This window comes from Nycticebus coucang, chromosome 4 (assembly GCF_027406575.1).
Source record: "Nycticebus coucang isolate mNycCou1 chromosome 4, mNycCou1.pri, whole genome shotgun sequence".
NCBI classification, from domain to species: domain Eukaryota; kingdom Metazoa; phylum Chordata; class Mammalia; order Primates; family Lorisidae; genus Nycticebus; species Nycticebus coucang.
Window position 1 is genome coordinate 134,704,225 of NC_069783.1, and position 24,147 is coordinate 134,728,371.

Genomic DNA, 24,147 nt, shown 5'->3' on the forward strand with positions numbered 1-24,147 from the left:
ACAAGAACAAAAATCACCCCTGATGCTCCTGTGGGAACTTGGCCGCGAGCCCAGCGAGACCCACAACACACAGGTCAGGAGAAACGGCGCACCCAGGAGGAATGGGAGAGGGCAAGGCTCAGGGACATAGGGTTACCCTGAGGAGAAGAAACAGGGCTAAGGAGACTTAGCCATCTAGAAAATTCACAAATGGAGAAGAGAGAAGGAAATGACTGAAGAAAGAAGTCCCTACCAGCTGCAAGGGCTCTGATTCCCCAGGATGTACTTGGCCAGCTGCACCAGGGACAGGGGGCATTCAGGTCCCTGTCCCTGTCCCAGGTGCAGCTGGCCAGGCTGCAGATGGAACTGCTCTGGCCAGCCCTCCAGCCACACCGTGCCTGCACATTTCCATGACTCCTGTGCTCCTGGCTGGTCTTGAAGCACAGGATGTTAATGTTTTCAGTTAAAAAAGTCCCTCACTGAAGGCAGACTTGGTGTTCCCTCCTCTGCCCCCTGACTTCACCCTCCAAATAAATGTGCCATCAAAGCCACTGGCAGGCCCTGAGGCGTGGCTGGCCGGGTTCTCAGCACCTCTGCAGGGTCCTAACTTTCTCATCTCCCTACTCTGGATCATGAAGCCTAGAAACAGAGATCTTTCTTATTCTTGGGGTCCCCAGGACATGGCACAAAAGAAGTCCTCCATCACTGGGGTGGCACAGGGGATCTTGGTGTCTGAGGATGGACTGCACTGGCCTTACTTGCTCAGATGGCTCACTGAGGCTCAGGGCTGGCTCAGAAAGGCCTCACCTAAGTCCTCCGCATCTGTCCACATGTGAGGGCTCAGATGCGTACCAGTGGTGACTCCTCCCTGGACAGCAGCACCCCCACGGCTGTGTCCCTACTATGTATCCATCCTCTGCCTTTCTGGCTCCTGGCTCTCAACAGATCAACTCACCCATCCCAGGTTCTGGGAGGGGAACCCCTGACCCTTACAGAGCCTCCATCATGCAAAAAAGGAATTAGAGGCCAGATACAGTGGCTCACACCTGTCATTCTAGCACTCTGGGAGGCCAAGGTAGGTGGATCACCTGAGTTCAGGAGTTTGAGGCCAGCCTGAGCAAGAGTGACATCCTGTCTCTACTAAAAATAGAAAACTCAGCCATTCATGGTAGTATGTATCTGTAGTCCCTATGACTTGGGCAGCTGAGGCAGGAGGATCCCTGGAGCTCAGGAGTTAAGAGGTTTCTGTGAGCTATCATGACACAACTATATTCTAGCTAGGGCAACAGAGCAATACTCTGCTTCAAAAAAAGAAAAGAAAAGAAATAAAAGGAAGGTAAGTGGGGAACCAACAACTCATCCAAGATGCTCACTTGAAGAGTCCAAGCTGAAATCTAAGACTCCTGGACCCAGCGTTCATCAGCACCATGCAGGAGACTGAAAACCAGACTGAGCCAAGGCCTCCACCCCAGAAAATCCTCTTGCCTACAGACAGGTGTCTGGGCAGCTTTGTTAAGAGACTCAATTGCCACCCCCGGCCCCTCCCCTGGGAGCAGACCCTCCTGGCTGGGTCTGGATGTTTTCCTGCCCCGTGACACCCCAGGGTGCTGCACCTCCCCTACAGGGACAGCCAAGTTGAGGTACATGAGGTGGGCAGGGCCCCGAGCAGCAGGATACAGAGAGCCAGCATCCCCTCCCCACGTGGTGCAGCACAGAAGACACTGAATGCTACCGGGAAAAGCCTGGGCTCAGAAAGGCTGGGCCGCAGTGAGGCATGCACACCCTTTCCTGGGTAAACTCCAATTTTCAGGAGACACAGGCCAGGCTGGGGTTGCAGGGTGCCCCTCCTCTGACTTCCTCCTGGGATCTCACAAACAAGCCCCCATGCCCCGCCAGGATCCTGGGGCTCCAGGGGCCAGGCCAGCTGCCCCTTCTTGGCACGAGTCACGGACGCTCTCCACCCAGTGCAGATTACTTCCTATTTAGTGCAGACTGGGGCTGGGTTCCCACTCACCTCTCCCACTGGGACAGTGAGCAGGGGTGGGGCAGGATCACACCTTCTCTTCTCTCCTCACTAATAACCATGACAAATAATAATAATAATAATAATAATGATGATAGGAGTGAACACAGCCTAGGTCCCTGACTGCAGCTTCACCCCACCTCACAGGTGAGGGAACAAGTATAGCGGGGCAGTGACTTGCCCAGGTCATGTGGAGTGTGGAGGGGCCGGAGGGGCCAATCAAGGGCCTTCAGCTGGGCCCGAACTGCCCACACCCCTGAGGCTTCCTCTGTCATCTCTCATCCACCACCCCCACCCTGCTCCTTGGCTATGTATATCCCTACCTGTCCACACGGTTCTCGGAATGGGGCCCAGGTCCACACTGAGGTCTCTTTTCCCCTATAGCAGTAATCTCCAATAAAATCTGTTTTTATGGGTGACACCCATAGCTCAGTGGCTAGGGCGCTGGCTACATACACTGAAGCTGGCCAGTTCGAACCTGGCCCAGGCCAGCTAAAACAACAATGACAACTGCAACAAAAAAATAGCCAGGTGTTGTGGCCGGCACCTGTAGTCCTAGCTACTTGGGAGGCAGGAGAATTGCTTGAGCCCGGGAATTTGAGGTTGCTGTGAGCTGTGATGCCATGGCATTCAACTCAGGGTGACAGCTTAAGACTCTTGTCTCAAAAAAAAAAAAAAAAAAATCTGTTTTTACCTTCTGCTCTGGTTTTCCTTTGATACTTGCTGCCCTCCTCCCCCTCAGGATACAGCAGGACACTCAGCCGGCACACCCAGAGTGCCCAAGAGTAAAGCATGGCTTGTGAACATTAAAAATAAAAAAGAAAAAAGGCTTGGTGCCTGTGGCTCAAGCAGCTAAGGCGCCAGCCACATACACCTGAGCTGGCAGGTTCGCATCCAGCCCGGGCCCGCCAAACAACAATGACGGCTGCAACCAAAAAATAGCCAGGCGTTGTGGCAGGCACCTGTGGTCCCAGCTACTTGGGAGGCCGAGGCAGGAGAATCACCTGAGCCCAGGAGTTGGAGGTTGCTGTGACCTGTGACGCCACGGCACTCTACCCAGGGCGACAGCTTGAGGCTCTGTCTCAAAAAAAAAAAAAAGAAATGAAACTTGCTAGGCATGGTTGTTCACATCTATAATCCTAGCACTCTGGGAGGCTGAGGTAGCCCTGAGCTCACAAGTTCAAGATTAGCCTGAGCAAGAGCAAGATCCCATCTCTCCTAAAATAGAAAAATTAGTAGGGTGTTGTGGTGGGCGCCTGTCGTCCCAGCTAGTTGGGAGGCTGAGGCAAGAGGATTGCTTAAGTCCAGGAGTTTGAGGTTGCTGTGAGCTAAGATGCCACAGCACTCTACCCAGGGCAACAGAGTCTGTCTGAAGAAAAAAGAAAGGCCAGGCGTGGTGGCTCACGCCTGTAGTTCTAGCGCTGTGGGAGACCGAGGCGGGTGGACTGCCTGAGCTCAGAGGTTCGAGACCAGTATGAACAGCAGTAAGCCAGAGTAAGACCCCGTCTCTACTAACATCAAAAACAGCGGGACAGAGCATCGCCAGAGGAAGAAGAAAATGAACAACAAAAAAGAGTACTTCAAACGAAGAAGAATGAACGAGCAAGCTGAAATTAAAAATAATAAAAAAAAATTAAAAAAAAAAGAAAAAAGAAAAAAATCCACAAAAAAAAACAAATAAACAACATTTGTTTATCCAGTAGCACTGTGGCAATGGCAAAGGATTTTAGAGTGCTTGAGATGATAAAAGGAGAAGAGGAAAATCATTTCTTTTCTCTTTTCCATTAAGACTTCCACAGTCAGCTGGGGCTAAGAGTCAGAGGCCACAGTTCAAACCCAGCGGCTCCTAGGATTCCAGTGGTTGAAGATTGGTGGAATAGGGTGGCACCTCTGGCTCGGTGAGTAGGGCGCCACCCCATACACGGAGTGTGGCAGGTTCAAACCCGGCCCCAGCCAAACTGCAACAAAAAAATAGCCAGGTGTTGTGGCGGACACCTGTAGTCCCAGCTACTCGGGAGGCTGAGGCAAGAGAATCGCCTAAGCCCAAGAGCTGGAGATTGCTGTGAACTGTGACGCCACGGCACTCTACCGAGGGTGACAAAGTAAGACTCTGTCTCTAAAAAAAAAGGAAACAAAAAGTTGGTGGAATAGGAATATCCTTTCAACTGGTTTGATGAGCTGAGTGAAGGAGCTGGACACCCAGCCTGGGGGGCAGGGAGGTGCACAGGGCAGGAGCTTGGGTAAGGAACGCCCTGTGCTGGGAGCTGGGAAGGGGATCACCTTGTGGTGGGCACCTGTAGTCCCACCACAGGTGCCCACCACCGGCTCTGCACTCTGCTCCCTCCACCTCCCTGGGCACCCGGGCACCTTGAGCAGGTTAGGGAAGGTCTCCTCAATGTCAAATGAGCTCTCAGAGATCTGTGAGAAGGACCCAGTGAGAACGCACATGCACCAAAGGGGCCCAGTTGTGACCGTCACCCAGACTATGGCTGTCACTGGACAGATGCTGAAGTACTTCAGTTTCTAAAAGAGACCAGCACAAGGACCTCCATGAAGAGTGAGCAACCCATCTACCTGGAACATGCTCGGGCCGTGCGGTTCTTCTTTTTTATTTTTTCTGAGACGGAGTCTTATTCTATTGTCCTGGTAGTGCCCCGGCACCATCATAGCTCATGGCAACCTCAGTTTCTTGGGCTCAAGTGATCCTCTTGCTTCAGCCTCCCAAGAAGCTGGGACTACAGGTACCCAACACCCCGCTAGCACTTCTGTTTTTAGTAGAGGGGTATCGCTCGTTCAGGCTGGTCTCCAACTCCTGAGCTCAAGGGATCCTCCTGCCTGAGCTCCCTGAGCAGCTGGGACTTCAGGTGTGCACTGAGGGGCATTTTTGCTTTTAGACCTGGTCTCAAAGGTACAGACAGTGGGACCCCAGGCAGCCCTGAGCCACGGGGTCCCTCACGTGCTCCCCATGGGGAGACCAGGCAGCAGTGTGTCACTGAGAATGTGGCCCTCCTGGCAAAGATGACAGATGACTCAAGGAAATGACCCTCTTCCTCCCCTTCCTCGGTATTTCACCACAGGAGGACTCCTGGCCTTTAGGGATGGAGGTGGGGCTTCTTGGTGAGTCCTGTGCTCTCATGGGCACCTCAAAGTCAAAACCCACCCCTCTCTGGAGACCTCAGGTGACCATGGAAGGCCCTGGGAGGGGTAGGCATTGCTTAGCTGTGTCTAATGAGACTCCCTGTAAGGATGACCCCAGGGCCCTTCCCAGTCACCTGAGGAGCTGTGTGCCCTTCTGCTACCCGCTGCTGAGCTCTCCAGGACTGGACAATCGCCGAGGACTGAGGGCCTCAGCACTTCTACTTGAGAACCAGGGGACACGTGCTGGTCCCTATGGATACGTTCTCCAGCCTACCTGGGGGCCTCTGAACCAACCCTGGGAGAAGAGCATGCCCTGTTCAGGGATACAGCCATACACTCTACAAACTGGGGCTAGACCCCAGGAAGCGGAGGTCAAGTGGGCAGGAAGAGGTGGCCCAGGACTGGCCAATTTCTACCCACACCACCACCTAGCTCATCTGCTTTGGGTTCTGCTGAGGCCCTGAAGGAACCCAGGCCCCAGCTGGAGAAACAAGCTGGGGATAGGATAGGAAGTCGCAGACAGACAGACAGATAGATGGACAGGCAGACAGACAGACAGGCAGTCTGCCTGGACTTGGGAAGGCACCGGCCCAGTCTCCCACAGTGGATGTCTTGAGTCCCAGCTGCCCACCCAGCCAGGCAGCAGGCCAGCTCCGTGTCCCTGAGGGCAGCCTCACCTGGACCTGGCCCTTCCCCATGAGCCTGTCTGTGGTCTCGCCGTCCTCCTTGGTCATCTTCGTCTTGTTGTAGCACTTCTCGTAGCACAGGAGCCTCAGGGTCTGTGAGCCTTCCAGCTCTATCTCGAACTCCTGTGCCCCAGGAAAGAAGGAAGGTTGGGTGTAAGGCAAGAGAGCTGCGGTTCCCCCACAAACAGGGGGAGCAGCCCCAGGCAGACCCTCCTTACTCAGTCCTGGGCCCTAAGGGGCCTTCCCTGTGTGTGCCGCTGTAGCCCTGCTGAGGCCCCGAATGCCTCTCAGAACTGTCCTAGCATCTCAAAGGGTGGTTCCTACCTCCCCTGCATCGTCAGAGGTGATTGTTAAAAATGCAGATATTTGGCTAAGCAAGTTGGCTCAAGCCTGTCATCCCAGCACTTTGGGAGGCTGAGGTGGGAGCACCACTTGAGCTCAGGAATTCATGAGCAGCCTGGGCTATGTAGTGAGACCCCGTTCTCTTAAAAAAAAAAATTAGCCAGGTGTGGTGGCCCTGGGCCATGTAGTGAGACCCCCCTTCTCTTGGAAAAAAAAAAAAAATTAGCCAGGTGTGGTGGCATGTTTCTGTAGTCCCACTGTGGAGGCTGAGGCAGGAGAATCACTTGAGTCCAGGAGTTTGAAGCTGCAGTGAGCTATGATGATGCCACTGCACTCTAGCCTGGGTGACAGAGCAAGACCCATCTTTAAGAAAAAAAAATTTGTTTAAATGCAGATATTCTGGCCCGGTGTGGTGGCTCCCACCTATAATCCTAGGACTCTGGGAGGCCAAGGTGGGTGGACTGCTCTGAGTCACAGGTTTGAGACCAGCCTGAGCAAGAGCGAGACCCCGTCTCTAACTTTTTTGGCCAGGGTTGAGTTTGAACCCACCACCTCCCGCATATGGGGCGGGCGCCCTAATCCTTTGAGCCACAGGCACCCCCCGAGACCCCGTCTCTAAAACAAAATAGCCGGGCATTGTCGGGCACCTGTAGTCCCAGCTACTTGGGAAGCTGAGGTAAGAGAATCCCTTGAGCCCTAGAGTTTGAGGTTGCTGTGAGCTGTGATGCCATGGTACTCTACCAAGGGTGACATAGTGAGACTCTGTCTCGAGAAAAAAACAAAACAAAACAGATACTCTAATGGATTCTAGGCAATCATGATGTATCTATGTGGGTTCATGTTTATGGCTGTGAAACTAACCTATAAGATATTACGATGGTGGATACACACCATTATTCATTTATCAAAACATCAAAACCCATAAGATGTGTATGTAACACTAAGAATGAACCGCAGTGTCAGCTCTGGGAGATAATGACGTGTCAAGGTAACAAATGTCCCAGTGTGGTGTGGGGTGACAACAGAGGGGTCGGGGAGGGGTAAATGTGAACCCTCCGTCCTTTCTGCTCAAGTTTGCTGTGAACACTAAACTGATCTAAAAAATATAAATCCTTTTTTTTAGAGACAGAGTCTCACTATGTCACCCTGGGTAGAGTGCTGTGGCATCACAGTTCACAGCAACCTCTAACTCTTGGGCTTAAGCGATTCTCTTGCCTCAGCCTCCCCAGCACCTGGGACTACAGGCTCCGGCCACAACGCCCGGCTATTTTTTGGTTGCAGTCATCATTGTTTTTTTTTTTTTTTTTTTTTTTGTAGAGACAGAGTCTCACTCTACGGCCCTCGGTAGAGTGCCGTGGCCTCACACAGCTCACAGCAACCTCCAACTCCTGGGCCCAAGCGATTCTCTTGCCTCAGCCTCCCGAGTAGCTGGGACTACAGGCGCCCACCACAACGCCCGGCTATTTTTTGGTTGCAGTTTGGCCGGGGTCGGGTTTGAACCCGCCACCCTCGGCATATGGGGCCGGCGCCTTACCGACTGAGCCACAGGCGCCGCCCTGCAGTCATCATCGTTTAGTAGGCCTGGGCCGGGCTTGAACCCACCAGCCTTGGTGTGTGTGTGGCTGGCGCCCTACTCACTGAGCTACGAGCGCCAAGCCCCAAAAAATAAATTCTATTTAAAAAGGCAAAAAAAAAAAAAAAAAAAAGATGATCTTTAGGGTTGATTCAGGAGGGGGAGAATGCTCCCCTGGACTTGCAAGCTGTCTGCTCAGGGCACGTGGTCTCAACCTGCTCCTTCACTTTGATACTGTGAACTCTCAAAAAAGGTTCTTGGTAGAAAAAGGGAGGACGGGTGAGAGGAGAAAAAGCTGCAGCTATTTCTGAACCTGAATGGGGTGGGGTGTGCGGTTAGTGCTGGAAACACGCCAGTCCCCACCCCATAGCAGTGCCAGGTGACCTGCTGCTACCAAACCCTTCCTACCTCCAGCCTTCCTGTTATGTCCTCCTGCAAACAGCCTAGAACCCCTCCCTTGATGCCTCTGCTGGGTCAGGGCCCTCTTTTTTTTTTTTTTTTTTTTAATTAAATCATAATTTTGTACATTGATGCATTTATGGGGTTCAGTGTACTGCTTTGATATACAATGTGAAATGCTTACATCAGCAGTTCTCAGCCTGTGGGTCACGACCCCTTTTTTCCATTTGTAACAACGAGGCAATTAGGAAGGTTGGGAACCACTGGCTTACAGGTGAACTAAGTAACACATCCATCACAATTGTACTCATTTCTTTTTTTTTTTTTTTTGTGGTTTTTGGCCAGGGCTAGGTTTGAACCCGCCACCTCTGGCATATGGGACCAGCGCCCTACTCCTTGAGCCACAGGTGCCGCCCAATTGTACTCATTTCTTAATAGTTTTGAAATGTACCGTTGCCTCATGCACATTAGGTGAGGTCCCCCAAATACCCTCCCTCCTCCCATGTCCCCCTCCTCCCCTCTCTCTCCTCTTCCCTTCTACTTTCTGGACTATAGTTATGTTTTGCCATTTATATGAATGTGTAGGTAGGTGATTATATATTGATTTCATAGTAGGGCTGAGTACATTGGATACTTTTTTTCCATTCTTGAGATACTTTACTAAGAAGAATATGTTACAGCTCCATCCGGGTAAACATAAAAGATGCGAAGTCGCCTGTGGCTCAAAGGGGTAGGACGCTGGTCCCATATGCCGGAGGTGGCGGGTTCAAGCTCAGCCCCGGCCAAAAAAAAAAAAAAAACCACAAAAAAAAAAAAAAAAAAAAAGATGCGAAGTCTTGGGTGGCGCCTGTGGCTCAAGGGGTGGAGTGCCGGTCCCATATGCCGGAGGTGGCGGGTTCGGACCCAGCCCCGGCCAAAAACCAAAAAAAAAAAAAAGATGCGAAGTCTCCATCTTTTTTATGGCTGTATAGTATTCCATGATGTACATATACCACAATCTGTTAGTCCATTCCTGGGATGATGGGCACTTGGGCTGTTTCCATGTCTTGGCTATTATGAATTGGGCTGCAATAAACATTCTGGTGCAAGTGTCTTTGTTGTAAAATAATTTTTGATCATCTGAGTATATACCTAGTAGAGGAATTGCAGGATCGAACAGTAGGTCTACTTTTAGTTCCTTAAGTGTTCTCCAAACTTCTTTCCAAAAAGGTCATATTAGCTTGTATTCCCACCAGCAGTGCAAAAGTGTTCCCTTCTCTCCACATCCACACCAACATCTGTAGTTTTGGGATTTTGTGATGTAGGCTAATCTTATTGGAGTTAGACGATATCTCAGAGTGGTTTTAATTTGCATTTCTCTGATGATTAAGGATGAAGAGCATTTTTTCATGTGTTTGTAGGCCATGCACCTGTCTTCATCAGAGAAGTTTCTGTTCAAGTCTCTTGCCCACATAGAAATGGGGTTATTTATTCTTTTTTTTTTTTTTGGCCGGGGCTGGGTTTGAACCCGCCACCTCTGGCATATGGGACCGGCGCCCTACCCGCTGAACCACAGGTGCCGCCCAAAATGGGGTTATTTATTCTTTTCTTTTTTTTTTTTGTAGAGACAGAGTCTCACTTTATGCCCCTTGGTAGAGTGCCATGGCATCACACAGCTCACAGCAACCTCCAGCTCCTGGGCTTAAGCGATTCTCTTGCCTCAGCCTCCCAAGTAGCTGGGACTACAGGGGCCCGCCACAGCACCCAGCTATTTTTTTGTTGCAGTTTGGCCGGGGCTGGGTTTGAACCCGCCACCCTCGGCATATGGGGCTGGCGCCCTACTCACTGAGCCACAGGTGCTGCCCAATTGATTAGTTTGAGTTCTCTGTGGATTCTAATTATTAGACCTTTGTCAGAAGCATAACCGGCAAAAATCTCCCATTCTGAAGGTTGTCTGTTTGCTTTACTTACTGTGCTCTTGGCTGTGCAAAAGCTTTTTACTTTGATCAGATCCCAGTAATGTACTTCTGGTGTTGTTTCAATTGCCCGGGGGGTCCCTCTTCATAAAATATTCTCCCAGGTCAATTTCTTCAAGTGTTTTCTCTTCTAGTATTTTTGTAGTTTCATGTCTTAAGTTTAAATCTTTTATCCAGTAAGAATCAATTTTTGTTAATGGTGAAAGGTGGGAGTTCAGTTTCAGTCTTCTACAGGTCGCTAGCCAGTTCACCCAGCACCATTTGTTAAATAGGGTGTCTTTCCCCCACTGAATATTTTTGATAGGCTTGTCAAAGATCAAATGACGATAAGTAGCTGGGTTCATCTCTTGGTTCTCTATTCTGTTCCATAAATCTACCAGTCTGTTTTTGTGCCAGTACCATGCTGTTTTGATTACTATAGATTTATAGTATAGCCTGAAGTCTGATAATGTGGTACTTCCTGATTTGTTCTTATTTCTGAATCATGTATTTGCTATTCGAGGTTTTTTCTGATTCCATATAAAATGTACTGTTTTTTCAAGTTCTTTAAAGTATGACAGTGGTGCTTTAATAGGGAGTGCATTAAATCTGTAGACTGTTTTGGGTAGTATGGACATTTTAACAATGTTGATTCTTCCCAGCCATGAACATGGTATGTTTTTCCATTTGTTAACATCTTCAGCTATTTCTTTTCTCAGAGTTTCATAGTTCTCTTTATAGAGATCTTTCACATCCTTTGTTAGGTAAATTCCCAGATATTTCATCTTCTTTGGCACTACTGTAAAAGGAATAGAGTCCTTGACTATATTTTCAGCTTGACTATTGTTGGCGTATATAAAAGCTACTGATTTGTAAGTACTGATTTTGTATCCTGAGATGCTGCTGTATTCCTTGATCACTTCTAAGAGTTTTGAAGTTGAGTCCCTGGGATTTTCCAAGTATAGGATCATATCATCAGCTAAGAGATCTCCTCTGACCCTATTTGGATACCCTTGATCACCTTCTCTTGCCTGATTGTGATGGCTAAGACTTCCATGGAGACAGTGGGCACCCTTACCTTGTTCCTGATCTGAGTGGAAATGTTTTCAATTTAACTCCATTCAATATGATGTTGGCTGTGGGTTTGCTGTAGTGGCCTCTATCAGTTTAAGAAATGTCCCTTCTATGCCTATTTTCTCAAGTGTCCAGCAAGCCCCATCACTGGCTCCACTGGCCTCATGACCCTGGTGGCTCCTGGTTTCTTGCTCTGCAGAGGGGATGCTAGAGGGCAATTCTCTGCAGCTGGGCTGCTGTCAAGAACAAAGCCCCCAGAGCCGTGGCTGCTACAGAAACTGGGAAATGGCATCTCTCACAGATCTGGGGACATGATCAATACTGGCCTCTCTGCAGTAATCGACCCACTCCTGAAGGCTCAGGGCCAAACAGCTAAGGGACTTACACGACAGCTCTCTAAGGTGGGGGAAGTCAGAGAGACAAATTATAAATCCAGCAGCCTGAGTCAAGAGACAAGTAAACAGGAACCTTCAGACTAGCAAGGCGCTGGGGGAGCCAGAGTGGGGCTGCACACCTCACCCCAGCCCCCACAGGCAGAGCCCCAGGCTTCTGGAAATCCAGAGGGTCACTGCCAGCTAATTCCAACATAGTTGGAAAAACACTCTGGCAACCCACCAAGTAAACACAGGGCACTAACAAAGGCAGAACAAAAAGCCCTTTTAAGTCTCTTTCCAAACACTTCTCCAGTAACAGGCTGCTGCTTTGTGGGGTGGGGTGGGTGGGTGAGCTTCTCAGGAGCACAGAGATAAAAATCTCTTGGATACGTCCCTCCCACAGGAGATTCCTGGAACGCTGGCAGGATTAGGGGGAAGCCCTCAGGAAGGTCCTGGGAAAACCTGTGGCCAGCAGACTTCTCACCTCATTCCAGTTGGGCTCCGTGGTGTCCCTGTAGACTCGGGTCTTTGCTTTGTTCACAAAATACCCAAAGGAGTCCACCTCCAGAGTGCAGTACAGATCTGCGGGAAGGGGACACACAGTGGTCTGAGAGCAGGTGTTGTTAAAAAAAAAAATTCTAAACTTTACTTTTTAAAAATAGAATACCAAACCAGTATCTGACATGACCCCAAAACCTCATGCCATGCTCTCTCCACACCCTATGGAGTTTCTGTACAGGTGGGAATCGGGGCCTCTCAGAACATTTGCTCACCTGGCCACTCGGCAGAGCCCAGCTCACGCCCCTGGGGCGAGAAGGGCCCTGTGCCACGTGGGATCGACAGAGAGATGAACATCCTTCATTACCGCTCAGTGGGGCACCCACACAGCAGGGTCACAGCCGAGGCCAGCTGTCCTGGGGGAATGTGGGCTGCGGGACCCTTCTACAACCTGAGCAGACCCTGTTGCAAATTTGGTCAGGCACAGGGTTTGGGCAAAGGGGACTGCAGGCCAGTATGGGGCACAGGAGGCAGCTCAATGCAGGGGTGGTGACAGGGTTGGGTATTAAGAAATACCACCTGAGGGACTTGGGGGAGGCCTGATAGCGGGATGGCGGTGAGGCCACCACCCAGGGCCTGGAGGAAGGTGGCCAGAGATGCTCAAGGAGCTCCCCTGACAGGCAGATGGGCAGGTGGTAGTTTCTGGCTCGACTTTAGGGATGGATGGTGGTGACCCTTAAGAGGCAGCACATGAGGGGGACAAGTTTCAGGGCTTCAAATAATAGGCTCCTCTTGCATATGCAAAGCTTAGAGTGTGGGGCTTTGAGGAGATAAATGGAAAGGTAAAGGAGACCAGGTGAGAAAAGCTGGAGATTGAGAGGCAGTCCTGGGTGTCACCTGGGTTGCTGACTGATGGGACGGGGAGGAAGGTCTGGGAACAGGACCTGGGGACCAAGACGCAGTCCTGGGTGTCACCTGGGTTGCTGACTGACAGGACGGGGAGGAAGGTCTGGGAACGGGACCTGGGGACTGAGAGGCAGTCCTGGGTGTCACCTGGGTTGCTGACCGACAGGACGGGGAGGAAGGTCTGGGAATGGGACCTGGGGACTGAGAGGCAGTCCTGGGTGTCACCTGGGTTGCTGACTGACAGGACGGAGAGGAAGGTCTGGGAACGGGACCTGGGGACTGAGAGGCAGTCCTGGGTGTCACCTGGGTTGCTGACTGACGGGACGGGGAGGAGGTGCCGTAGGGGAAGAAGGTCTGGATAGAATCCGGGAAACACCAACAACATTCACAGGGCAGCCAGAGAGGGGGCCCGGGGAACAGCGGAGGCATCAGCTGCCTGCCACACAACTCTCCTATATTGCAAGTGGACAGTCTGAGGATTTTTAGTAAATTTAAACACTAGTGCAGCTATCATTTGGCTGCCTCACTTCAAAGGTCCCGTTGGGTTCTTGTGCAAGCACTCCACACTCCTACCTCTAGCCCCCAACAATCACCAGTTGGCTTTCTGTCTCCCTATTGGCCTTTTCTAGAAATATCTCCTGCAGCACAACTGAAGGGTAACCAGGCTGCACTGTTCTGACAGCTTGAACAGCAGGGAGAGACTCCTCTGCCTCGGAAGGGAAGGAGTTTTACCTTTCCGGGTAATACCCATCCAGGTGGACAGAACAGCCAGATCTCCTCTGCTGATGGGGGCAAGGTAAGCCGTCCACAGCCCTCCTGGCCTGGAAGACAGGCTGCTGGGAACCCCATAGCTACCTGGACCCTGTTTTCCATTGAAGTCCAACCCCTGCAGTTACATAACCCGCCTGCAGTGGGCAGCCTGCCTGCTTGTAGGATCCCAGACTGGTGCAGGAAAGGGCAGGAGTCCCCTCTGGAAAAACCATCCACGCCAGGAGGCATCAACTTGCATCCAGCAATCCACAACCGTCAGGACTCAAAGGCACCTCTGTAGTCATCTGAACAACTTCCCTGACTCCCCACACCCAGCCTGATTAGTCCTTCTTAGGTAGGGACTCCAGACTAGCAGCCACCTCCTTCCTTCCTGACCAGCCACTTACTTGAACTCTGCTTAAATCCGGTGGCTGAATGAACGATGACATTCAGGAAGCCGTAGAGCCCAGGAGATTCGTCATCTATAGCAGAGATCAAAGAGGTAAACTTCTGTCCTTCTGGAAGAAGGAGGCAGGTGACAGGCTGGCTGTGCACTGCCATCAGCCATCGCACGGACACCAGGTGGCCACCAACTGCCCAGTGTGGGCAATGTGGTGTCTCGGAATGAAACACGCCCGTGGGGGATCTCAGTATCTATTTAGCAGGGCTCACAACCCAGGCAAACCTCTGACTAAGACCAAGTGTATTAAGGCTCCAAGGGAAGGAGAGGGGGTTGGGATGAGGAGAGATGTGCTCGGGGGGTGTGGGTATGCGGGCATATATACAGTGAATGCAAACCTCAGCCTCATCATAAGCATGGGCTGGCAAGGAGCTGGATGAGGAGGGCCGGAAGGATGGGAGTGGGGCCGGATCCACAGCACACGGGGTCTGAGGAGCATCTGTCCCAGGCTTTGTAACTGGGGACAGAAGCTATGTGCCTCCTCAACCACCCAGCAGCAGCTTCCTGGAGAGGGACAGCTCCTGCCCAACTCTGTCCACTCCTGGGAGCAGACGAGAGGCCCTGACAAGCACACATCCTCCTTCTGAACTAAAGTCTGCCGGCCCCAAGGACCGTGCTGAAGGGAGGACAGAGGCGGCCCTCGGGCCAGCGGTCACCCTCCTTCCCAGTGGCTCTGTGTGCAAAGGGCCATCCCACCTTCTTTGTTGATGGTCAGTGGAATGTTGTGAACGGTCTGAAGCTTGACACACGAGTTGGTCAACATCTGCAGCTCCACGGACGTCAGGGAGAAGCTTTTGAAACCTGTGACAGTGGAAGGGTGCCCTGACTGGCCAGTCTGCACCACTGTCCCTGAATCACCCTGGAGCAGGGGCCTGCTGGGGCCTGGTACTTGCTGGCTCAGGAGGGGGTTAACAGGCTTTCAGGTGCAGTGCTGGGCTAGCAGCAGGGCATGGAGGAATCTTAGCTTGACGCTTACAAACACAAGCCATGTGCTGTCCAAGCACAGCCTGAGGCAGGTCTACGGGTACTTCCCCATGTGGCCTCCCAGCAGCACGGCTCTGCCCCCCACTCTGGGCAGAGAGTGCGGGGCAGAGCCGTGATGCTGGTCCCTACTTCTCCACTAGGTGAGAAAAAGGATTTATTCCTGGAGACAAGGTTTCATTGAGCAGGGAATGGAGGCTGCCCACTCTGGCAGTGCCCACCACCGTGGGTAGATAAGGGTCCAAAGTTATGGGCCCCTGCTATGACAGGAAGCCCTGGGATACAAGCACTGGCAGGGCTGCGGGAGCCCCATCCCTGCAGGCCACAGCACAGATGGGAGCCAAGGTGTGGCTCTGCACAGGTGTGAGCGATGCAACCCCAGGGATGGGAGCCCAGGCCACGTCAGAGGCATGTGGAACCCCTGCTGCTTTGGCAGAAGACAGCCCATGGCTATGGGAGGCCCAGGCCACCTGGGACACAGTGCTCACCAGGCTCCCAAGCAAGAGGGACAGTGACACGCAGAGGCTACTGGGAACCAGTCCCAGCAAGGATGGCTCGTGAATCCCCTTCAATCCCTGCTGCTGGGGTGCTGAGGAGGGAACAGGGTCTGTCCTCCCACCCTGAACACTGCCAGGGCACCAGAGGAGAGAGCGCAGAGGAGGGGCTGCCCAAGGGGGAGTGGGAGACCTGTCTTGAGAGCAGGCAGTACCCACCACCTGGGGGGACGATGAAGGCCCAAAGGGATGGGCAGAAGGTATCAGAAAGGCCTGGGGGGGTTTCCCAGGGGAGATCAGAAGGGGAATGAATGATCAGGGGATTGGGGTGGACAGGTGGAGGAATAGAGGGTGTTAGGGGCCTATCAGGATAGCTCCAGTTTCTTTTCTTTTCTTTCCTTTTTTTGACAGAGTCTCACTATGTCGCCCTCGGTAGAGTGGTCTGGCATCACAGCTCACAGCAACCTCAAACTTTTGGGCTTAAGCGATTCTCTTGCCTCAGCCTCCCAAGTAGTTGGGACTACAGGCGCCCGCCACAACCCCCAGTTATTTTTTGGGTGTAGTAGTCATTGTTGTTTGGCAGGCCTGGGCTGGGTTGAAACCAACCAGTTCTGGTATATGTGGCTGGGCCCTCGCCGTTGAGCTACAGGTGCTGCAGCATTTTTTTTTTTTTTTAAGACAGTCTCACTCTGTCGCGCTGGGTAGAGTGCTGTGGCATCATAGCTCACAGCAACCTCAAACTCCTGGGCTTAGGCGATTTTCTTGCCTCAGCCTCCCGAGTAGCGGGGACTACAGGTGCACGCCACAACGTCCGGCTATTTTTTGTTGCAGTTTGGGTGGGGCCGGGTTCGAACTAGCCACTCTTGGTATATGGGGCCAGCGCCCTACTCACTGAGCCACAGGCACTGCCCAATCTTTTTATTTTTAGCAGAGTGCTCAGGCTGTCTTTTAGTAGAGCAAGGTTCACTCTTGCTCAGGCTGGTCTTGAACTCCTGAGCTCAAGGAATCCACCTGCCTCAGCCTCCCAGAGTGCTAAGATTACCGGTGTGAGCCACAGCACCCAGACCAATTTATTTTCTAAATTAGGGCTCATGTAACATGTCACTTGGATAAAGCCCCTCAAAAATATTAAAAACAGGTTTCAAACCACAGGAGATGCCTGTCCGGCCCTGATGTTCCCAAGCCCGGGTCCCTGGGGGCAGAGACCACTCACACTTCTTTTGCTGCTCCCGGATGTTCTCCCTCCACTCGGCGCGCTCGTAATCGGAGGAGATGAGGAATGTGTAGCTCTGGGGCGGGTGAGGAGAGCACAATCCAGTTATCTCTGTCCAGCTAGGAGAGTGCCTGGAGGGCTCGGGGCACCCTGGGGTACCCCACTGCTTTCAGCGGGCCAGAGCCCTGTGGCGAGGTGTGCTCACAGCTTGGCGTGTTGCGTCCAGCTCTCTGCCCTCCTTACCAGCTGGGCGTTGGGCCATAGCACCTAAGCCCCCATCCTAACTGCCCGGGTCAGGGTGTGGCACAGGCAGACTGGGCACAGAGCTCAGGGACACAGAGGAGGTTGCCAGGTGAAATTCACAGTGGTGAGCTGACGTCAACTTGACCTTCTGCATCCAAACTACAACCCCAACACTGACCCAGAGATGAGGTTATGGCAGGGCCCACCAGCTGCCTCTCTTGGCCGGGGGCCAGGGAACAAACCATTTTGCCTGTTGACAGGTGTGTCTCATGCCCGTGGAGGGAGAGGCCCAGGCTGCAGATGGCACCGGGACTTGGGAGAGAAGCTGAGTCTCTGGCCCGTGGTGCCCCCAGAGGGCACCAGTGCACCGAGGGCTGGGTCTGCACAAACCTCCGAGGCTACCCTCCCTGGAGACTCTGCCTATCCCAGCTGTGGAAGATGAGCTAGCTGCCACTCAAGCTGGGGGCTACGGCCCGAAGTGCACACACCTGGAGGCCTGAGCACCTGCCTGTGCTACAGTGGACAAGGATGGTCTCAAAAGAAAAAAGGCTGTGATCCGTCAGTCAGGCGGCCAGCCCAGGCCAGGAGCGTCTGCCTGGGAGAGCAGGAGGGGTGGTGTGGGGTGCTCACCTGGCTGGGGTGTGCCTGGGAGAGCAGGAGGGGTGTCGTGGGGTGCTCACCTGGCTGGGGTGTGCCTGGGGGAGCAGGAGGGGTGGTATGAGGTGCTCACCTGGCTGGGGTGTGCCTGGGAGAGCAGGAGGGGTGTCGTGGGGTGCTCACCTGGCTGGGGTGTGCCTGGGGGAGCAGGAGGAGTGGTGTGGGGTGCTCACCTGGCTGGGGTGTGCCTGGGGGAGCAGGAGGGGTGTCGTGGGGTGCTCACCTTGCCGTTGCGACTGTGCACCCTGAAGGCCATGCTGGGTGACATGAGCAGTAGCAGTGACTCCTGCTCCGACAGCTTCTTCTTCAGCCTCTCCGTGGCTTTGCCGCCTTTGTTTGCTCTCTGCAGGGAAAGGCCACGTTTCCACCCCAGTGCCCGGGACAACTTGCTCCCACTCCATGTGTCCCTCCGCCCCCACACCCGGCCCTCAGAGGGTGGGAATCTGTTTATCCACTCAGCACAACCCGGGGCCACAGGCAGCTGCTACCGGTGACATTTTCAGGATAGAAACAGCCTTTCCAGGCCTGGCACAAGCTGCCGAACATGCTCAGTTAAACTTTCTTTTTCTATTTTTGAGACATAGTATTATTTTGTCACCCCCGGTAGAGTGCCGTGGCATCACAGCAACCTCAAACTCCTGGGCTCAAGCATTCCTCCTGCCAGAGCCTCCCAAGTAGCTGGGACTATCTGCTCAAGCCCCAGCTACTTTTTCTTTTTGAGACACAATCTCACTTTCTTGTCCCCAGTAGGGTATCATGGAGTCATGACTCACAGCAACCTCAAACTCTTGGGCTCGAGTGATTCTCTTGCCTTAGCCTCCCAAGCAGCTGGGACTACAGGCACCTACCACAATGTTTGGCTATTTTTTTTGCTACAAATTTTTTTATTTTATAATTTTTTTTATTTTTATTTTTTTGTAGAGACAGGGTCTCACTTTATGGCCCTCGGTAGAGTGCCCTGGCCTCACACAGCTCACAGCAACCTCCAACTCCCGGGCTTAAGTGATTCTCTTGCCTCAGCCTCCCGAGTAGCTGGGACTACAGGCGCCCGCCACAACGCCTGGCTATTTTTTTGTTGTTGCAGTTTGGCCGGGGCTGGGTCTGAACCCACCACCCTCGGCATATGGGGCCAGCGCCCTACTCACTGAGCCACAGGCGCCGCCCATGTTTGGCTATTTTTTAGAGAAAGGGTCTTACTCTTGCCCAGGCTGGTCTCGAATGCCTAAGCTCAAGCAATCCACCCGCCTCCACCTCTCTGAGTGCTGGGATTATAGATGTGAGCCACCAAGCCCTGCCCTATCCTAGCTAGTTTTTCTATTTTTAATAGAGACAGGGTCTCACTCTTGCTCAAGCTGATCTCAGTTTGAGCTCAGGTGATCCTCCCAGATGGGTCTCCCAAAGTACTAGGATTATAGGTGTGAGCCACCACGACCGGTCAATAAACCTTTCTTGAAGAAATGAAAATGTTCCTCTCATAAAGGCAGAGAAGAAACCTTTACAAAGGTCCCTTCAATTTTTTTTTTGAGACAGAGTCTCACTATGCCGCCCTCGGTAGAGTGCTATGGCGTCACAATTCATAGCAACCTCAAACTTTTGGGCTTAAGCGATTCTCTTGCTCAGCCTCCCAAGTAGCTGGGACTACAGGCGCCTGCCACAACGCCCAGCTATTTTTTTATTGTACTTGTCATTATTGTATAGCGGGCCTGGTCCAGGTTCAAACCCGCCAGCCCTGGTGTATGTGGCTGGTGCCCTAACTACAGGCACCAAGCCCTTGCCTTCAATTTTGTTTCTTTTGCAGTTTTTGGCCGGGGTTGGGTTTGAACCGCCACCCCCAGTATGTGGGGCTGGCGCCCTACTCCTTGAGCCATAGGCACTGCCCCTTTGTTGGGTCTTGTTTTTTTTTTTTTTTTGCAGTTTTTGTTTGGGGTCAGGTTTGAACCCACCACCTCCAGCATATGGGACCGGTGCCCTACTCCTTTGAGCCACAGGTGCCGCCTGGCACAACCCCTTTGACTTCGATTTTTAACAAACTCACACAATGTCCAGGGGCTGTTGTGATCCCCTCCCTGATCCTACCATCAGCCCCCCTGGGAGACTCTATGGGGATCCCAAGGAAAGACCAAACTTCAGCAGGACCTGGACAGGGAAACCCTCCCCAACCCAAGCTGTGTAGACCTCTTCTGAAGCTACTACCCCAGGGAGGAGAAATCTGAGCTGCCTGTCACCAAGCAGGGCCCCACCCCCAACCCCCAGATGAAGGACGCCACGTGGAAAACACTGGGGTGCCATCAGCAAGCCAGGACTGCCCCTGAGGACGCAGCTCTGGCCCCTCTGCCTGGGAAACTCTACCACGGAGGTCGAGTCCTGCCTGGATGAACAAATAACCACCCTTTACTCTGGCCCCAGGGCTCCCTGGGGGCTCCTAAATGTGCTGGGTTTGGGCACAGATGGGTGATGGCCAAGATGGACCCCTCTCCTGCTGTGTCTATCCCAGCCAGGCATCCCTGGGCTGAAGCCCAACCTTTTAGGGACCTACGTCATCTGTGGCCATCTCATGGCACGTCCTCTGGGCTGGGTAACCCCGGACATGACAGACTCATCCTCACTACCTTCATGGTCTTTGAAATCTTTCTGGAGGGAACCACGGGCCTTAAGTCCGGAACATGTGGAGGGGCAGCACCCCCACCTGGTGCTGGCCCCTATCGGGACGGTTGGGTGCCTTCCTCAGCCCTACATCTGGGGCTGCTCTAAGCCCTCCATGGTCTGGCTGTGACTTTCCTTCCAGTGACTGAGCACTTTACCAATGTGATGGAATGACACAGCAAAGGCTGCTGCCTGCGCATAAATCACTCAAGCTAGTGGCCAGAGACGAGGATTCAGAGGCAGCTCTCCTTGCCAGCAGACGGGGCTTCCATTCAGGCACTCTCCCCAGAACTCAGAGTGACCCCCGCCGCTCCCCACACCCACTGCTGGGAGCGCTCTGCCTGAGTCTCCTCACACCTGCCCATGTGACCCGGGACTGCCCTTCTGAACACGGCACTCTGCCATCCCAGGCTCGGTAAGTGAAAACCTTGTTCCCTACTGTGCACCCTCAGGAGAGCCAGCGGCTGCCCCGGGGCAGATTTTACCCGGGACAGCAAGGAGAACAAGGTCAGGCTTGAGCAACCAGCGTGATGGTCAGTCAGGAGCCACAGGGATAGAGTCTCCCACCTGGCGGATGAACAAGTGTGATGCCAGTGTGAGTAAGTGTCCCATGTGGGGAACCTGTAGTCACGGGTCAGACACCCAGGCATCAGGCCATTGGCCAGGTATGAGACTGTACCCCGTGAAAGGGGCACAGTGAATGCCACGCCCAGCTCCCTTGACGCCAGGCGTGGAGAGTGCCCACGGGCCGTGTGCAGGCTGCCTCCCACCAGGTCACATGGAGCCCAGCCCCCGGCGCCCCCAGCCCTGCACCTTCTCTCTCTGGATATCACTCTTGATGTGGGAGATCTTGATCTTCAGAGCATCCAGCTCCTCATCTGGCACCAGGGGGATGTTGGGGGCTGCCTCTGACTCGTCCACCATCTGGAAGCTCAGATCCGTGAGAGGAATGTACCACTTGCAGTCATACTGTTGGGTTTTGCTGGTGGGGGAGAAGAAGACCACAGGCTGACTGCCTTCCCTGGGTGATGGCACTGCTTCTGAGACCGACCATGCACAGTCCACCTAACCTAAAACCCAGCCTGACACTGGTGGCCCCCAGCCTTGACAGATGGGGAAACTGAGGCTGTCTTCCGAGCTGACTGATTAAACCCACCCAGCAGGGCAACACCAGGATGTGGGAAGAGCCCAGTTCTGGTCCTTCCCAAAGTGACCTTCTTTGCTCTCATCAAACCTGGTGCGACTTGTGTGAGTCTGACCCTTGGGTGGTGGTGGGGTGTCTGCAGCCCTGTGTTGAGAGCCTCAGAAGCCACCACCAGCCTTGGGGGAGAAAGAGCAGTGACCACCCAGTAATGCCAGGCAGGGGCAGGGGACAGCTGGCCTGCATGAACTCTTTCAGCTTCTCGACCTGCTACCCACACTTCCCAGATTGGTCCCAACATAACCCTCCTACAATGGTGTGTGACCCTTCAGGTCACCACGATGCCCCACAATATCTACAGACTTTAATGGCAACTTTTTTTTTTTTTTAGACAGAGTCTTAAGCTGTTGCCCTGGGTAGTTCTGCGGCGTCATAGCTCACAGAAACCTCCAACTCTTGGGCTCAAGCGATCCTCTTGCCACAGTTTTTTTATTTTTAGTAGAGATAGGGTCTTGCTCTCCCCCTCTGACCCCCGCACATGGATGGTGTGCTGTGCGGGCTCAGGCTAGTCTCAAACTCCTGAGCTCAAGCTATCAGCCTCAGCTTCCCAGAATGCTAGGATTATAGGTGTGAGCCACTGTGCCTGGCCGTTAATAGCAACTTTTGATCTTGAACCTGGCATTGTGTCTAGGTGGGAGACACATAAAGTAAAGATAAGGCCCAGCCACATCTTCACTGACCTCTCCTGGGCAACCCCATGACCCCCCCATCCTGGAGCGTTGGGGCAGGACAGGGCCAGGTCACCACTTACCCTCCACTCTGCTTCTTGAGCTTGGTGCAGAGGAGCAAGTCCGTGAAGAGGAAGATGTGGCGCAGCTTGCGGGCGCCCTCCACCAGCTCCACCATGAAGCTGTCCTTCAGCAGCTGCCGGTGCTGCGGGCACAGAGCGGGTTGGATCAGACAGGGTGTGCGGGGGCCCTCCCAGCCCAGCAGGAGCAGGTTGCCCTGGAGACATTCTCCATCCCCTCAAGGAGAGATTTCACTCCCTCCACATCCAACTCTCAGACCACTTTCCAGAATTTCTATCTGTCTCATTGGCCTGATGACAGGAGCCTACAGGCACCCTTTTGTTCAACAGACATTTCTTTGAGTCCCTACTGGGTGCTTGGCCTGGAGGCCAAGAAAGCAGCCTATAGGGAAGACCAGTGACGGGAGAACCCCTTTCAAATGGGTAGCCAGTGCCATCCTGGGGATAGCAACTTGAGACCAGAAGCTGGCAGTGCTGCAGAGGGACGGTGACAAGCACATGCTCTGCGGTGGGAAGAGCTTCATGTTCTGGGTACAGACGGGGCAGCAGTGCGGTCAGTGGGGAGGGATGCTCTGAGAACACGCTGCCCTCAGTGTCATGACAAGGACCAGGAATGGTTCTGAAGGCTGCAGGGAAGCTGGGGACCCATGGCTGGACTACCTAATCCTCCTGACCAGGCAAGACAGGACAGGCAGAGTCACATACTTCTGACACCTGCCTGGATACCTGTAGCCTGAAAGCAGAGGCGGAGAGGAGCAAGGGGAGGGCAGCACGAGCTCCCAGCCAGTTAGGTGCCTTTCTGCATCTCTGCACTTTGACGCTAAATGGGCACATTGAGGTAAATCGCTGATCCACCCAACAAACAGTGCCCGGCAGAGTGTGTGGGCTGGGCGCTACACCAGGGTGTAGGCTGTTGCAGGAGCCCTCCCCGCACACGGATGGTGTGCTGTGTCATCTGATGTGATCCCCACGACACACTGTAGGCAGGTCCTGATGCTCACTTCACAGATGAGAAAACAGAGCCTTGGAGAGGTCCACCGTCTACTCAGGCAGCACAGAGCAAGAGGCAACATGCATCAGGCTCTGCCCTCGGGAACCCTGGCTGCACCTGGCTTCCGGGGAAAGCTTCCTAAGGAGGGCGACCCCTGCCCTGAGCTAGGATGGCTGGGAAGAGTCTGTATGTGGGACGTGTACTACAGAGTGCATGAAAACCCCATGTCTCCCCAGCAGGCGGTGCACCCTTGCTCTGGAGGAGCCAGGCTGGGCCAGGGGACACAGCAGGGGTCTGGCTCCACTGCCTGCCAGAGCCTGAGGTTCTTCTCAGGGAGCCCCTGCCTCCCTGAACTCTCCCACACCCTGCAGGATCTGGAAGCAACAGAGCTCCCAGGAGCAAATGCAGTCTGGGCCAGGTCCCTGACACTCCCTGGGTGGAAGCTACGTGTCATCTTTGTAGGTAGGCTGGCTCACGACGGCCCTGGTGCCCTACATGGAAGGGCAAGAAGGCTGTTGGTGTGCCAAGGGGTGACTCATTGGCACTCACCCACACCCTGCCTGCCAAGGGCAGACGGCTGCCTGGTGACAGCACCCCGAGGCAGCAAGGAATAGCATGTGCACTTGGAGAAATGTCTGTGCAGCATGGGAGGGCTGACCCAGGCACGTCCAACTGCTGGGTCTGCAGCAGGGACCAAGTCTGGGGAGGGTCCTGGGACACTGAGGTCCTCTGGGAATGATCACAAGATGTCCCCTTGGCAGGCACACAGCAGAGGGTCTCCCAGCCCAGGAAGAGAGGTCCAAGCAATGGCATGGCCAGAGGGCAGCTCTCTACTCACAA

The 24,147-nt window shown here is 53.4% G+C and overlaps 1 protein-coding gene across 2 annotated transcripts in view; it reads right to left on the bottom strand.

Annotated features, from left to right (window-relative positions):
* BCR (BCR activator of RhoGEF and GTPase) overlaps positions 1-24,147 on the bottom strand; it is a 143,036-nt gene that overhangs the window by 19,410 nt on the left and 99,479 nt on the right. For both annotated transcript variants that reach the window (XM_053589816.1, XM_053589817.1), the window contains 8 exons: positions 22,320-22,441; positions 21,181-21,349; positions 17,948-18,067; positions 16,825-16,900; positions 14,833-14,937; positions 14,084-14,158; positions 12,007-12,104; positions 5,818-5,949 (listed from right to left, as the gene is read on the bottom strand). In XM_053589816.1, coding sequence (XP_053445791.1) covers positions 5,818-5,949; positions 12,007-12,104; positions 14,084-14,158; positions 14,833-14,937; positions 16,825-16,900; positions 17,948-18,067; positions 21,181-21,349; positions 22,320-22,441 — 897 coding nt within the window. The remainder of the gene's footprint in view (positions 1-5,817; positions 5,950-12,006; positions 12,105-14,083; positions 14,159-14,832; positions 14,938-16,824; positions 16,901-17,947; positions 18,068-21,180; positions 21,350-22,319; positions 22,442-24,147) is intronic.